At 40.9% G+C, this 14,448-nt stretch overlaps 1 protein-coding gene across 3 annotated transcripts in view; it reads left to right on the forward strand.

Moving 5' to 3' along the window:
• Positions 1-362: 362 nt before the first annotated feature.
• The window catches only part of LOC113123326 (ICOS ligand-like), a 37,362-nt gene continuing 23,276 nt past the window's right edge, over positions 363-14,448 (forward strand). For 2 of the 3 annotated variants that reach the window (XM_026295267.1, XM_026295266.1), the window contains exons 1-4: positions 640-939; positions 4,624-4,663; positions 5,610-5,993; positions 12,525-12,821. In XM_026295267.1, the coding sequence (XP_026151052.1) occupies positions 925-939; positions 4,624-4,663; positions 5,610-5,993; positions 12,525-12,821 (736 nt within the window). In that variant the 5' untranslated portion in view covers positions 640-924. Of the gene's footprint in view, positions 620-639; positions 940-4,623; positions 4,664-5,609; positions 5,994-12,524; positions 12,822-14,448 lie in introns of those variants that run through there. The other variant, XM_026295268.1, reaches the window with a different exon arrangement.

Genomic DNA, 14,448 nt, shown 5'->3' on the forward strand with positions numbered 1-14,448 from the left:
GATTGACTCGGAGTTACATTGTGTTGTTTAAGCGTTTTGTTATCTACACTTGTGTAATTATTTATGTTTTTATTGGTCAGAATACTATTTTTGAATTAATTTTTTACATTCTTACTTTGAAAAGATACTATTGTGCAGTTTTTAAATAAAAAACTGTTTATGTATGTTTATATAACAAAAATGTTTTTCACATTTTTTGTTTGTGCCAGATTTTTTATTATATGAGGGTGATGAACGCTGGTTCGAGGGGCCCCTTGTGAATTTTTGCCTTAGGCCCCAAGAGACTAGAATTTGCATCTACACGTCTAGGCTCGTTTACTGTCAGGGCTACAGGAATGAAGGACTTCGGTTATGTCTCCAGGTGTGTGTGAAACAGGAAGATGAATACAGCGTGTGGAGACATGTCTGATTTACAAAAACATGTTTGAGCACTTTCATGGGGAAGGAATGTTTGGAAAGTTTTCTGATGACTTCCTCCTCCTGAACCGCGCAGTGTGATAGAGTTCGGTCTCCCCCTCCATCGTCTACGCTGACTCCAGTATCGCCTGCCTCCTGAGGCAGACGCGTTTCAAAGCGTTAGAGAACCGGATTCCTTCACTGGTACCCCCGCGCCCTTCAGGTATGTCATGGTTGCTTTCCTCTTCCTACGGGACACCCCCACGGTGTGTTTGTTCACTGCTGTGTGTGTGTGCACTTTGGATGGGTTAAATGCAGAGCACAAATTCTGAGTATGGGTCACCATACTTGGCCAGAAAGTCACTTTCACTTTCAACAATCTCCGAGAAACCGTTTAAAAGCCGTAGGTTGGCGTTCCTTGTCACGTTAGAGAGGCGAATCTAAATCAGGCAGACGTCTACAGCTCAGCAGCAGTTCAGACAGTTAAATCAATAGTTTGACAACAAGCCGAATATCATCGCGTTCTGGATGAAGCAGCACAAAGTAAGAGGAATTACTTTTATTTCATAACATCTGAAATATTTCAGACCTCATCTGTCAGACTATATGCACTACTTAACCATATAGAGTAGCCTGTGTACATATATTCAATGGATGGACATCTTGCACCTCACTTACTGTACAGATTTTTTAGATTTAGATTTGATTATACTTGCACGGATGTACACAGTAGGCTATATGATACAGTATATTGGATATTAGTATCTTTTAGTCTTTTCTTTTTTTATTCTATTCTCAATATTTTGTTCAGCTGCAACAAATAAGTTCTAATAATCAATTAATTGGTTAATTGTTGGTTTTATTTTTTATATTTACGTTTCCAATGTTTTATTGTCAAAATATGAACAACTGAAGCTAACCAACAATGCTGAAAATGGCTGAAATGCATTGCTCAATAAGCTGAAGGCTGAAATACAATCGTGAAGAATCCTAGAAGCTGAAATGTAAAACTGGAGATGGAACCTTGTTTAGCTAAAAAACTATTCAACATTGCTGAAAAGGGTGGAAAGAGAATGATATTATGTAGAAAAGAAGTGTTAAACTAATATAAAAGAAGACAGTATAGTGAAGGAAGGAAGAACTAAAGGATTTAAATATATGAGTTAAAGAAAAAAAGGGAAGAATGAAACAGCAAAAAAGTGAACTTGTACAAAGACTGTATAGACAGAAAGAATGTATAGTCTAAAAACCGACAAATAGTGCTGAAAAATACAGAAGGTAAAGGCTGTGTAGGCAAATCAGGAATATTTGTAGGACGGTTTTCTTAGAGAAAGAAGAGAGGATGGAAGGAAAGCCTGAAAAAAGGGAAGAAATGAAGCAATGAAGCAGTATGAATAAAGAATAAACACATGTGCAGTGATAAAAAGACTGAAAGGGGAAAATGTGAAAAGAGCAAATATTAGCATTTCTTAGCTTCTATTTTGAAACCATGCTTTTATTTTGAAAAGGCAGCCTGCTGCAGGAGATTCGTGAGTTAAGATCTGAACTTTAATTTAGATTATTTGTTATTCTTTGGAACACTGCATTAACTTCCTGTAAATAACTGTGGACTTTTATTGTGGAAGTCCAGCCATGTCCTCTTGAAGAAGACACCATGCCTGACATTTAAAATGGCCTCAGTTGGTGCCTAAAGCTGTATGCCAATTACAAAAGTCTATTTTAATGTTGTATTACTGTTTCAGGGCTTTTATTTTGAAAGAATGCTAGAAACTGTATACAACCATTTTAAGATCATGTTGCTGTTTCAGGGCTTTTCTGTTGAGAAAATGCTATTTCAGGGCTTTGATTTTGAAAGGACAAAGTGCTACGGGAGACTCGTGGGACATTATACAAGAATCTGGACTTTATTTTGAATTTTCCTTATACTTTACAAAAATGTAATATCTTCCTATAAATAACTGTGGACGTTTATTGTGAAAGTCTGACCATGTCAGAAAACCATGGCTGATATTGAAAATGGCCTCACTTGGTACCTGAAGCCATATGCCAATGGGCAACGTCCATTTTAATACTGAGTTGGTGTTTCAGGACTTTTCTGTTGAGAAAATGCTATTTCAAGGCTTTTCTTTTGAAAGGACAAAGTGCTACGGGAGACTCATGGGACCTTATACAAGAATCTGGACTTTATTTTGAATATTCCTTATACTTTACAAAAATGTAATATCTTCCTATAAATAACTGTAGATTTTTATTGTGAAAGTCCAAACATGGCCTGCTGGGAGACAACACCATGACTGACATTTAAAACAGCCACAGAGTCTAAATAGATGAGAATGGTCATCACCATGTGTAACAGCACTGGACATTAGGCAGCCAGTCATTCTTAATTACCAACCACAGGCAGCTGTTGTCTCTGCTATTGCTTTGTGAGCTGTTGCTATGGTGACCTAAGCCCAGAGTGTGAGGGGGAGTGACAGTGACACACTACACACGCAGAATGGAGAAGCTGAGAAAACGTCCTCACAAAATGGAGGACTACAGAAAAACTATAAGACCTATCAAAATAATTATTTCACTAACAGTGCCAGGAGGCATCAGCAAAGAGACTGATCCATTTTTTTTGTGAAGATATTCCAAAAAATGAAGGATTGGTGGCGAGTTAGAAACAGCCTTCATTTGTGTTTTTTACCAGAACTCCTGGAGCTCTTTTATAATGAGAGTGAATGAGAGATTGAGCAGTCACTCTCTCTGGGTTTGGCCACCTGGTGGAAAAACCATAGGTCCTATCAAAATGAGAACAGCATCACCTGAACAAGAAGACAAAAATCTCTACTACTTTTGAGAAAAAGGTGTATGAAGAGATGTCAATACTCTAGCTGTGAACATTCCGTTCCCATAGAAACCAATGTAAAAATCAGAAAAGAGCTAAAAACACCATAAAACTTAAACTGCGATAAATCAAAAACCGTAACAGATATCAAAAAGCTGAATACAAGACTAATAGATAAATGCCTTCTGACCAGTGTAAAGGTCGAATGGTGTTTCTAGCTGAAAGTATGCTGACACAGTTAAAGCTGAAAGAGGACAGAGTTCAAGAGGATTTGAACATTCTCTCCATTCATTTTAATGGGACAAAAAATTTGAAAAATCCTGAATTTTTCAAAAAGTATAAAAAAGTTGAATACAAGCATAAATGTCCTTAAGAAGATGAACATTTTGATACATGAACGGTCTTTCTAGCACAAAGTATGCGATCAGTGTTGGACCAGGACAGACCAAAGTGAGTGACCACTGATGTCTTCAAACCTTAGAGGTTGGTCTCAAGTTACTGACATAAAAAGCGGCATCCTGACTGATTGGGCAGTGTAAAAAAAGTGTGAAAAGCAGCATTTTCGTAGGTTTTCCCGTGTACAAAAGTGACAATTTATGATAGGTCTGTCTTGCCATAGATGTGATATGTTTATGTTCAGACTAAACTCTAACTCCTAGTGTAACATAAGTGAAAATGCTGCCCCAAACAAAGAACTATACTGCAAACTTCAAAGTGCAGGTAATAAAGTCTGCAGCTGAAACACAGTTTGGAATGAGTGTCAACATTCAGACAACCTGAGAGAAGAGGAGAAGACACTGCTTCATCTCCCCCATCCTGATGTTGGTGCAGTTTAACTTTACTTATGGGTGAATGAATTTCATAATGAACTTCTGCTTTTGGTCAGGTATTGTCTTATTTTAGTGATATTCACAGATGAAAGATAGCTTTTTCTAAGATGGAATTCATCCATTTTGTTCAGTGTGTACACAGATGATCTATCTTAACAAGTTGTTGGTAACTCTGTTAATCATCTTATTTATAGTGACAATTTTTAGTCCATATAGGACTGAACTGCAACTGTTATTGAAGGTGTGCTTGCAGTTTGGAAAATACTTAAATTGAATATAATACCTACATTATAAGAAAACTATAAGAAAAATATCCAGGTACACCCTGGACAGGTCACCAGTCCATCGCAGGATAAATATTTCGTAATGATAATAATATTTTATGATAACTGATATATGTTTTATCAGTAATGTAGATATTGGCTGAAAGAACTTCAGACTTTTCTGTTTACCACCTTTTCTGACAGCAAAGGATGGTGGAACAACAGCCATTTGACAACAGAGTGGCACTGTCCACGTTCATATTGACACCTGAAACGTGTTCTTGTTCTTGTGCTTTTGTCCCAGGTTAAAATGGCAAAGCGGTTTTTATCTGGCTTCTTGCTTGGTAGGTCTGAATATAACTTTCATATTTTTATTAATTCTGTTTTAAATCAGCGTAGTTAAAAACAATTTATTTGAGACAGTCAACAACAGTGAATGATGATTAGATTAGATTAGATAAACTACATTAGATAAACTTTATTGGTCCACAAGGGAAATTCCTTGGTCACAGTAGCTCAGTTTCAGACAATCTTGAAAACTATTAAATAATAAAAATGAAAATAGAACAGATTGGTTGAGCTCTTTGTAAAGAGAATCAAGTCTAATTTCTGTTTTCTGCTCTTTTAAATGGAATTTCTTGTCTAATGTAATGTTGTGGGTGCATTCTTATACCAGTGTTGTATTTTTGTTAGCATCAAAGAAGTTAGATCGAAAACTCTGCTTTAATGAATTCACTATAGAGATAACATGTAGTGACTAAACATTTCTCATTTTTATTCACTGCATTAATTAAGTCTGCACTTTATTTTGTACATAAAACACATTTTTATATTTGATAATGTTCTCTATATTTATATCAAACGAGTGCAGCAGGATTTAATTTGGGACAAGCTTACATATAGGCCTATGCCCCTATTTTTCCATAGTGTAAGACATTGCCCTGTTTGCTATTAATGCAAAATGAACTGGATCATTTTCATTATTGATTAATCTGCTAGTTATTTTTTGGTTGTCTTGTTCTGTCTATCATAAAATCACTGAAAATTACATATATAAACAGAGCTGATAAGTAAATTCTAACACGACAGAAGTAAGAAAAAGTAAACATTTTTGCAAAAAAGTTACTTGAACAATTAATTGGTGATCAGAATAATGGTAGTCAACTTATTACTGGTCAAAATTGAATAATTTCCTCCTTACAGACTCAACATTGAGCCTGCAGGTGGTTGTCAGTCAGAACTGTTTGTTCTTATTTGGCTTAATGGAATCATCTGTCTGTTTCATTATAGTTTTCTACTGTATTGCTAACATGGTGCTGCAAGTTTTATCTGCTAACATCGTCAATGGAACCAGAGGAGCCTCATGGATCTGGCCATGCCATCACACCCTCAGTGAACCGCTCCAGACTGGAGAAATCTCCATATACTGGCAGGGCCAAAATAATTCCCATATTGTTGTGCATGTTTACACAAAGGGGAAAGAAGATTTCAAGTACCAAAGCCAGACATTTAAAAATAGGACTAAAATCTTCCCAGATCAGTTATCTTCTGGCAACTTCTCACTTGCCATTGAGCCACTGACACTGAGAGATGACCAGACCTTCCTGGAAGTCATTCTTGCACCAGGAAACAGACCTAGCGAGAAGCTCTGCCAGACAAGTCTATATGTGGCAGGTATGGCACTTATTTTCCTGTTTGTGACCAAGTTCTTGGACTCTTATTACCATAAAATAGGGTGCATATACAAATACAAATCTAAATTCTGGGCAGAAGTGTGTATAGGTGTGTCCAACAAATTTTTTGCAATGCTTCTGATCCGAAAGAAAGTCACTTCTTGTCATCCCCTTTTAAGGCAGCAAGGGGGGACTGGGTTACTTGCTAGGAGAAACTGACCAGGATTACTGACCAGGAGCATATAGGAGGACTGTACTGAGACAGAGAGGATTACAAACCAGGAGCATATGGGAGAACTGGGCTGAACCAGGCAATTTCCAGAGCACAGGAATAAGCAGGCGAGCTGATGTACTGAGCAGATAGACGATGTGGAGCTGAATCTGGCAGATTAACAGATGATCTGATGAATAACACACACGCAATTTTCCAACTTGTGATGTGAAAGGACAAGGTCCACCAAAGATGTGTGTTTAACACTTTCTTCTTCTTTTCCTTTCGGCTGCTCCCTTCAGGGGTCGCCACAGTGAATCATCCGCCTCCATTCAACTCTATCCTCTGTATCCTCCTCATACACACCAACTATCCTCATGTCCTCATTCACTACATCCATGAACCTCCTCTTTGGTCTTCCTCTAGGCCTCCTTCCTGGCAGTTCTAATCTCAGCATCCTTTTACCAATGTATTCACTGTCCCTCTGATGTACTCATTCCTGATCCTATCCATGCTCGTCACTCCCAAAGAGAACCTCAACATCTTCAGCTCTGCTACCTCCAGCTCTGCCTCCTGTCTTTTTCTCAGTGCCACTTTCTAAACCATACAACATTGCTGGTCTCACCACTGTCTTGTATACCTTTCTTTCATTCTTGCTGACACTCTTGTCACGCATCACACCTGGCACTTTCCTCCACCCATTCCAACCTGCTTGCGCACGTCTCTTCACTTCTTTTCCACACTCTCCATTGCTCTGGACTGTTGACCCTATGTACTTAAAGTCTTCCACCTTCTTCACCTCTCCTCCCTGTAACCTCACCGTTCTACTTGAGTCCCTCTCATTTACACACATGTACTCTGTTTTACTGCGGCTAACCTTCATTTCTCTCCTTTCCAGAGCAAACCTCCACCTCTCTAGATTTTCCTCCACCTGTTCCCTGCTCTCACTACAGATGACAATTCAATTCAATTCAATTCAATTTTATTTGTATAGCGCCAAATCACAATACAAATCATTTGGTTGGGGGGGGGGGGGGGGGGGGTAGGGGAGCTCAGTGCACCGATGGTCCTCGGGCAGTCTAGGCCTATAGCAGCATAACTAAGGGATGGTTCAGGGTTGCCTGAAGCCAGCCCTAACTGGAAGTCCAGTTAGGGCTGGCCTAATATGTCATTAGGATGCTTTGTCAAAAGAGGAAGGTTTTAAGTCTAGCCTTAAAAGTATAGAGAGTGTCTGCCTCCTGAACCCAGGCTGGGAGCTGGTTCCACAGGAGAGGAGCTTGATAACAAAACGCTCTGCCTCCCATTCTGCTTTTGGAAACTCTGGGAACCACAAGTAGACCTGCACTCTGAGAGTGAAGTGGTCTATTGGGACAATATGGTACTATGAGGTCTTTAAGGTATGAAGGAGCTTGATCATGAAGGGATGTGTATGTGAGAAGAAGGATTTTAAATTATATTCTGTATTTTACAGGGAGCCAATGAAGAGAAGCCAATATAGGAGAAATATGATCTCTCTTGCTAGTTCCTGTCAGGACTCTGGCTGCGGCATTCTGGATTAATTGTAGGCTTTTTATGGAGATATTGGGACATCCAGATAGTAATGAGTTACAGTAATCTAGCCTTGAGGTAACAAATGCATGGACTAGTTTTTCTGCATCACAGGATGTTCCTAATTTTGGAAATGTTGCGCAGGTGAAAGAATGCAGTTCTAGAGATTTGTTTTATGTGTGAGTTAAAGGACATGTCCTGGTCAAAAATAACTCCAAGGTTTTTTACAGTAGTGCTAGAGGCCAGGGGTATGCCATCTAGAGTAGCTATAATTTGAGAAAAGTTATTTCTGAGATTTTTTGGCCCAAATATAATGACTTCTGTTTTCTCCGAGTTTAAAAGTAAAAAGTTACTGGTCATCCAGGCCTTTATGTCAGTTAGACAGGCTTGAAGTCTGGTTAACTGGTTTGTGTTAACAGGTTTAATAGATAGATATAACTGAGTGTCATCTGCATAGCAGTGGTAATTAATAGAGTGCTTCCTAATGACATATCCTAAAAGAACCATGTACAGGGTGAACAGAATCGGTCCTAGCACGGAGCCTTGTGGAACTCCATAACTAACTTTTGTTCGTGTGGAAGGTTCTTCATGGACATGAACAATCTGGAATCTGTCCGATAAATAGGATTGGAACCACTTTAACGCTGTTCCTCTGATACCAATCACATGCTCCAGTCTCTGTAATAAGATGTCAATGACAATGTCATCTGCAAACATCATGGTCCACGGAGATTCCTGTCTAACCTCATCTGTCAACGTGTCCATCACCACAGCAAATAAGAAGGGGCTACTTGGTGCAGTCCCACCTCCACCTTGAACTCCTCTGTCACACCTACAGCACACATCACCCCCGTCTTACAGCTCTCATACATGTCCTGCACCACTCGAACATACTTCTCTGCCACTCCAGACTTCCTCATACAAAACCATAGCTCCTCCCTCGGCACCCTGTCATACGCTTTTTCCAGATCCAAAAAGACACAGTGCATCTCCTTCTGGCCTTCTCTGTACTTCTCCATCAGCATTCTCAAAGCAAATATTGCATCTGCGGTATTCTTTCTTGGCATGGAACCATACTGCTGCTCACAAATGCTCACTTCTGACCTCAGCCTAGCCTCCACTACTCTTTCCCATAACTTCATTGTGTGACTCATCAGCTTTATTCCTCTGTAGTCTCCACAACTCTGCACGTCTCCCTTGTTCTTAAAAATGGGCACCAGGACACTTTTTCTCCATTCTTCAGGCATCCTCTTACTCTCCAAGATCTTCTTAAATAGCCCAGTCAAAAACTCTACTGCCACCTCTCCTAAACACTTCCATACCTCCACAGGTATATCGTCAGGACCAACTGCCTTTCAACTCTTCATCCTCTTCAACGCCTTCCTCACTTCAACCGTACTGATCTTTGCTACTTCCTGCTCCACAAGTCACCTCTTCTACTCTGTGTTCTCTAACATTTTACTCATTCATCAACTCTTCAAAGAATTCCTTCCATCTTTCCATCACACTTGTGGCACCTGCCAAAACATTTCCATCCCTGTCCTTGATCACCCTAACCTGCTGCACATCCTTCCCATCTCTGTCTTGCCAACCTGTACAAATCTACCTCTCCCTCCTTAGTGTCCAACCTATCATACAAATCCTCATACGCCCTTTGTTTGGCCTTTGCCACCTCTACCTTCACCTTACGGTGCATCTCCCTGTACTCCTGTCCATTCTCTTCTGTCCTCTCACTGTCCTCTTTCTTCTTAGCTAACCTTTTCCTCTTAACACTCCTGAACTTCCTCATTCCACCATCAAGTCTTCTTCCCAAGTCTCTCAGTCCCTAGCTATCAAGCTACTCTCCGGTGGAACCAGCTCCCAGTCTGGGTTGAGGAGACAGACACTCTGTACTTTTAAGGCTAGACTTAAAACCTTACTTTTTGACAAAGCATATAGTTAGGGCTGGCTTCTAGTGATGGGAATTCTGGCTCTTTGTAGAGAACCGGCTCTTTTGGCTCGGCTCACTAAAAAGAGCCAGCTCTTTCGGCTCCCAAGTGGCTCTTCAAATTTTTTGGTGCTTAAATTAATTTATTACCGCAATAATGTAAAATTATGCGCAATATGAATTACTAATGTAAAAAAAAAACATGCACTATATGAATGTTTATTATATAAATACTTGCTTGTCTTTTTTCTTCCAATTGCACTGATGGATGAACAGTTCTCATGTGCCTGTGCAGGTTGTTTGTGGAGCCAGCTCTATATGAAATTTTAATCTTGCAGACTCTACATTCTGCCTTAGTTTGGTCAATGTAATTGAAATGTGTCCAGATTTTGCTGCGTTTCCTGTTTTCACTCATTTTCTAAACTTTTTGTTTTACTTTTCCAGTCCATTTGTGTTGTGGTGCCTGCTCTCTTTCTCTCTCGTCTCCCTCCCTCCTGTTCGTGTGCTTGCTGTGTGCTGTGTGTGTAACTTCACCCCTCCCCCCCTCTGCTCAGCGCAGACAGAGACACCACACATATTGACCAATCAAATGCGGCTTGAAGAGAAAAGAGAGAGAGAGAGAGAGAGAGAAAGCGGCTCCCAGTCAGGAGCCGGCTCATTCATGACCGACACATCACTACTGGCTTCAAGTAACCTGAACCATCCCTTAGTTATGCTGCTATAGGCCTAGACTGCCCGAGGACAATTGGTGCACTGAGCTCCCCTACCCTAACCCTCCCTTCCCTTTCCTTCCCCTCTCTTCCTCTTCTCCCCCCTCACATGTATATTCCACCATTGAATGTCACTAACCTTGTGCTCTCTCTCTCCCCTAGTTTGTTCTCTCTCTCTACCTTCTGTAGGTGTCCCCGGTCCTGGAGCTGTATATCGCTGATGTGCAGTTACTGACCCCACCCACCTGCAGTGTCTATTTGTTGTTTATTGTTGCTGTTCTTTTCTCTCTCCTCTATCCACTCACCTCAACTGGTCGATGGCCACAGATGGCCACCCAAACTGAGCCCGGTTCTGCTGGAGGTTTTTTCTTCCGTTAAAGGGAGGTTTTCCTCTCCACTGTCGCCAAGTGCTTGCACATAAGGGAATTGTTGGGTTTTTTGTTTTTGTAAAGTGCCTTGAGATGATTTGTATTGTGATTTGGCACTATACAAATAAAATTGAATTGAATTATCTGCTTTCCTCTTTCCAGATGACACACCAAGTACCCTCCTACCTGTCTCCCTGATCACTTTAGCTGTAGCTGTCCAGTCATCTGGAAGAACCTCCTGACCTCCTAGGGCCTGTTTCAGCTCCTCCATGAAAACCACACAACACTCTTCCTTTTTCAACTTCCACCACTTGGTCCTCTGCTCTGCCCTTGTCCCCTTCATCTTCCTCACCACCAAAGTCATCCTACACACCACCATCCTATGCTGTCTGGCTACACTCTCCCCAACCACTACTTTGCAGTCACTGATCTCTTTCAGGTTGAAACGTCTGCACAAGATGTAATCAACTTGTGTGCTCATGCCTCCACTCTTATATGTCACCCTATGCTCCTCCCTTTTCTGGAAAAAATGTGTTCACTACAGCCATTTCCATCCTTTTTGTGTAGTCTACCACCATCTGTCCTTCTGCATTCCTGTCCTGCATACCAAACTTACTCATCAATTCCTGGTCACCTGTTTCCCTCACCAACATGTCTGTTGAAGTCTGCCCCAATCACCACTCACGCACCACTAGGGATACCCTGAATCACCTCATCCATCTCCCTCCAGAATTTCTCCTTCTCTTCTAACTCACATCCTACCTGTGGGGCATAACCACTGACAGAAATCAACATCACACCTTCAACTTCCAGCTTCAGACTCAACACCCTATCTGACACTCTCTTCACCTCCAGAACATTCCTAGCAAAACCCTCCTTCAGGATAACTCCTACTCCATTCCTCTTTCCATCCACACCATGATAAAACAGCTTGAACCCTGCTCCTAATCTATAAGCCTTGCTACCTTTCCACTTGGTCTCCTGAACACACAAGATATCCACCTTTCTTCTCCCCATCATATTAGCCAACTCTCTAGTTTTCCCTGACAAAGTCCCTACTCTAAGTCCTACACTCCTGCCCTTCCTCTTCTCTCTTTGCCTAAGAACACGCCTTCCTCCTCTCCTTCTTCGACCAACAGTAGTCCAATTTCCACTGGAACCCTGTAAGTCAACAGCACCAGTGGCGTTCGTTGTTAACCCGGACCCCGACCAATCTGGTATGGAAGTCATATTTGTGATTCACATGTTTGATTTGGCTTACATTTTACGCCGGATACCCTTCCTGACACAACCCTCTGCATTTACCTGGACTTGGGACATGAAGACACTGGATTATGCCCCCTTGTGGTTGCATTATGCGTTTAACACTTTATTACATGGAAAGGCCACACCTACAAAAGGATGTGTGCCCTGAATGAATAAATGAAAATCAAGCTCATTAATAGAAAAGGACAAAAAAAGGAACAACTGAACAAAAACTCTTGCCAACACTTGCACTAGCACACACATATAACCTGTGTAGCTTCCCCAGATCCTGATTCCTTGCGTCTGATCACCTGTGTCTAACCTCCATGATCACATCCTATGCCCACAGATGTGTAGTAACCTAGCAATCACACACCCCACCTTCACTCACACACACACACACACGGCGCAAATATAATAGGGGTGTTGTGATTGTAAAGTTGTTGCATATTTATTTGTACTTTTGCATTTTCTTAAAATGCACATGACTATATCCTGCTACACTAATGCTGATCTATTTCAGCTCTTTTCCAGAAACCTCAAATTGAGATAAACCAAACAGAGATGACAGCAGCCTGCAGCACAAAGGGAGGTTACCCTAAACCTGAAATCAGATGGAGTTTTGAGGGTGGTGTGAGTAGAGTGGGACAACATGAAGTACAGACCACTGTGACCTATGAAGAAGATGGCACCTATAGTGTCCACAGCACTGCAAACATCACAGGATTACAGAAAGTGACCTGTGATGTCTACAACCCGACTTCAAACCAGACTGTGAGTTCAACTAAAGATGTGCCCCCTCACAGTCCTGTGTCTCCAGGTACTTAAAGGATTTAAATTTGTTACCAGTTTATGGATTTTATGGAAGTGCATTGCAACATAATATGAGATCTGGATCTGGTATTGTGTTTGATAGTTTTATATAGTTTTAAGATACTGTACATAACATTCTGATACACAAATTATGGTGTAGCTAGTAGCATTTGGCTGAAATCTGACTACGACAATCAAACTTTCCAACATCATTTGTACAGGTATTTTTTCTTTGATTCAATTCCTTCACCTGATTCAATGATTAGACAGGTGGGATCTGGGACCTGTGCACTTTGTATTACAACATTATGAACACTCATTGTTATAAAATAAGATTTCCAATCAACTTTTTCTAAAGTGAATGCAGTGCACTTCTGTGCAGTAGCCCCTTTTTAAATCTACAATGCTGTGAAAAAATATTTGCCCCCTTCCTGATTTTATTCACATATGTTTTTGATTCAGATCATCAAACAAATTTTAACAACAAATGCAAGATGCAGTTTATAAAGAATGATTTAATTTATTAAGGAAAAAAAGCTGTCCAAACCTGCCTGGCCTTATGTGAAAAAGTAATTGACCACTAAACCTAATAAAATGGCAGAGCAAGAGATGGCAGCTACTTCGCTCTCTAGTGCTACGTATGTTTTGTGTGTTTACTGCTGCCCCTCTCTGATCACCTGCATCAACTTTTATACATCGGACAGTCTTCCCAAAGTTCATTCCCCAGTTTTCACTGACCCAGTGAGCTTTTTCACTGAGATTTTGGTCGCAGGTGCTGACGTGTGATGCGTACAGGAGCGCTCATCAAGCTGAGGCAGCAGGGACTGTGCAGTTTGCTGTCTATACATCTGGCAAATATCCACTCCCTTGTAAATAAGGTGGACAAGGTGCTGCTTCACAACACCAAAAACTCAGACTGGCAGATTCGCCACACTCTGTTTCACTGAAACCTGGCTCAGCGAACATGTCTCGGACAGCGCACTATGGCTGCCTGAATTGCAGTTTCTCAGAGCAGACTGCTGCACAAAGCGCTCAGGGAAAAGAAAGAGAGATGGAATCTGCTTCTGTGTAAACAAAGGTTGGTGCACAGCTTATCCATCTTACTGAATTAGTCATGCAGTCCTCACTTGGAGAAAATCTTCATAAACTACAAACCATTTTATTCACCCTGGGAGTTCACCACATTTGTTCTGGTCATAGTTTAGGAGATTCAACCTCAGGCCTGCGTCACCGAGACGTCACAACAGCTGGCTGAGCAGGTAACGAATGTGGAAAAACAACACCCAGACTCCCCTGCTCATCATCCTGGGGGATTTTAACAGAACAACAAATGTCACCCATGAACTTTGCAAACACAGACAGCATATTAAATGTCCCACTAGGGACACGAATACAGTGGACCACTGTTACACAGTTTTAAAGGACACTTATCGCTGTTTCTGTGCTGCTTTAGGACTCTCTGAATCCTGTCTGCTTACTCTCATCCTGACCTATAGGCAGAAGTTGAAATCCTCTAATTCTGTAGTAATGTCAAGAACCAGGGAGGTAATCAGGAGCACAGTATCACCCACACGAAGTACAGAGTTAGAAGAAAGAGGTCATTTATTGGTACAAACAACAATGAATGGCAGTGA

This window comes from Mastacembelus armatus, chromosome 21 (genome assembly GCF_900324485.2).
Source record: "Mastacembelus armatus chromosome 21, fMasArm1.2, whole genome shotgun sequence".
NCBI classification, from domain to species: Eukaryota; Metazoa; Chordata; class Actinopteri; order Synbranchiformes; family Mastacembelidae; genus Mastacembelus; species Mastacembelus armatus.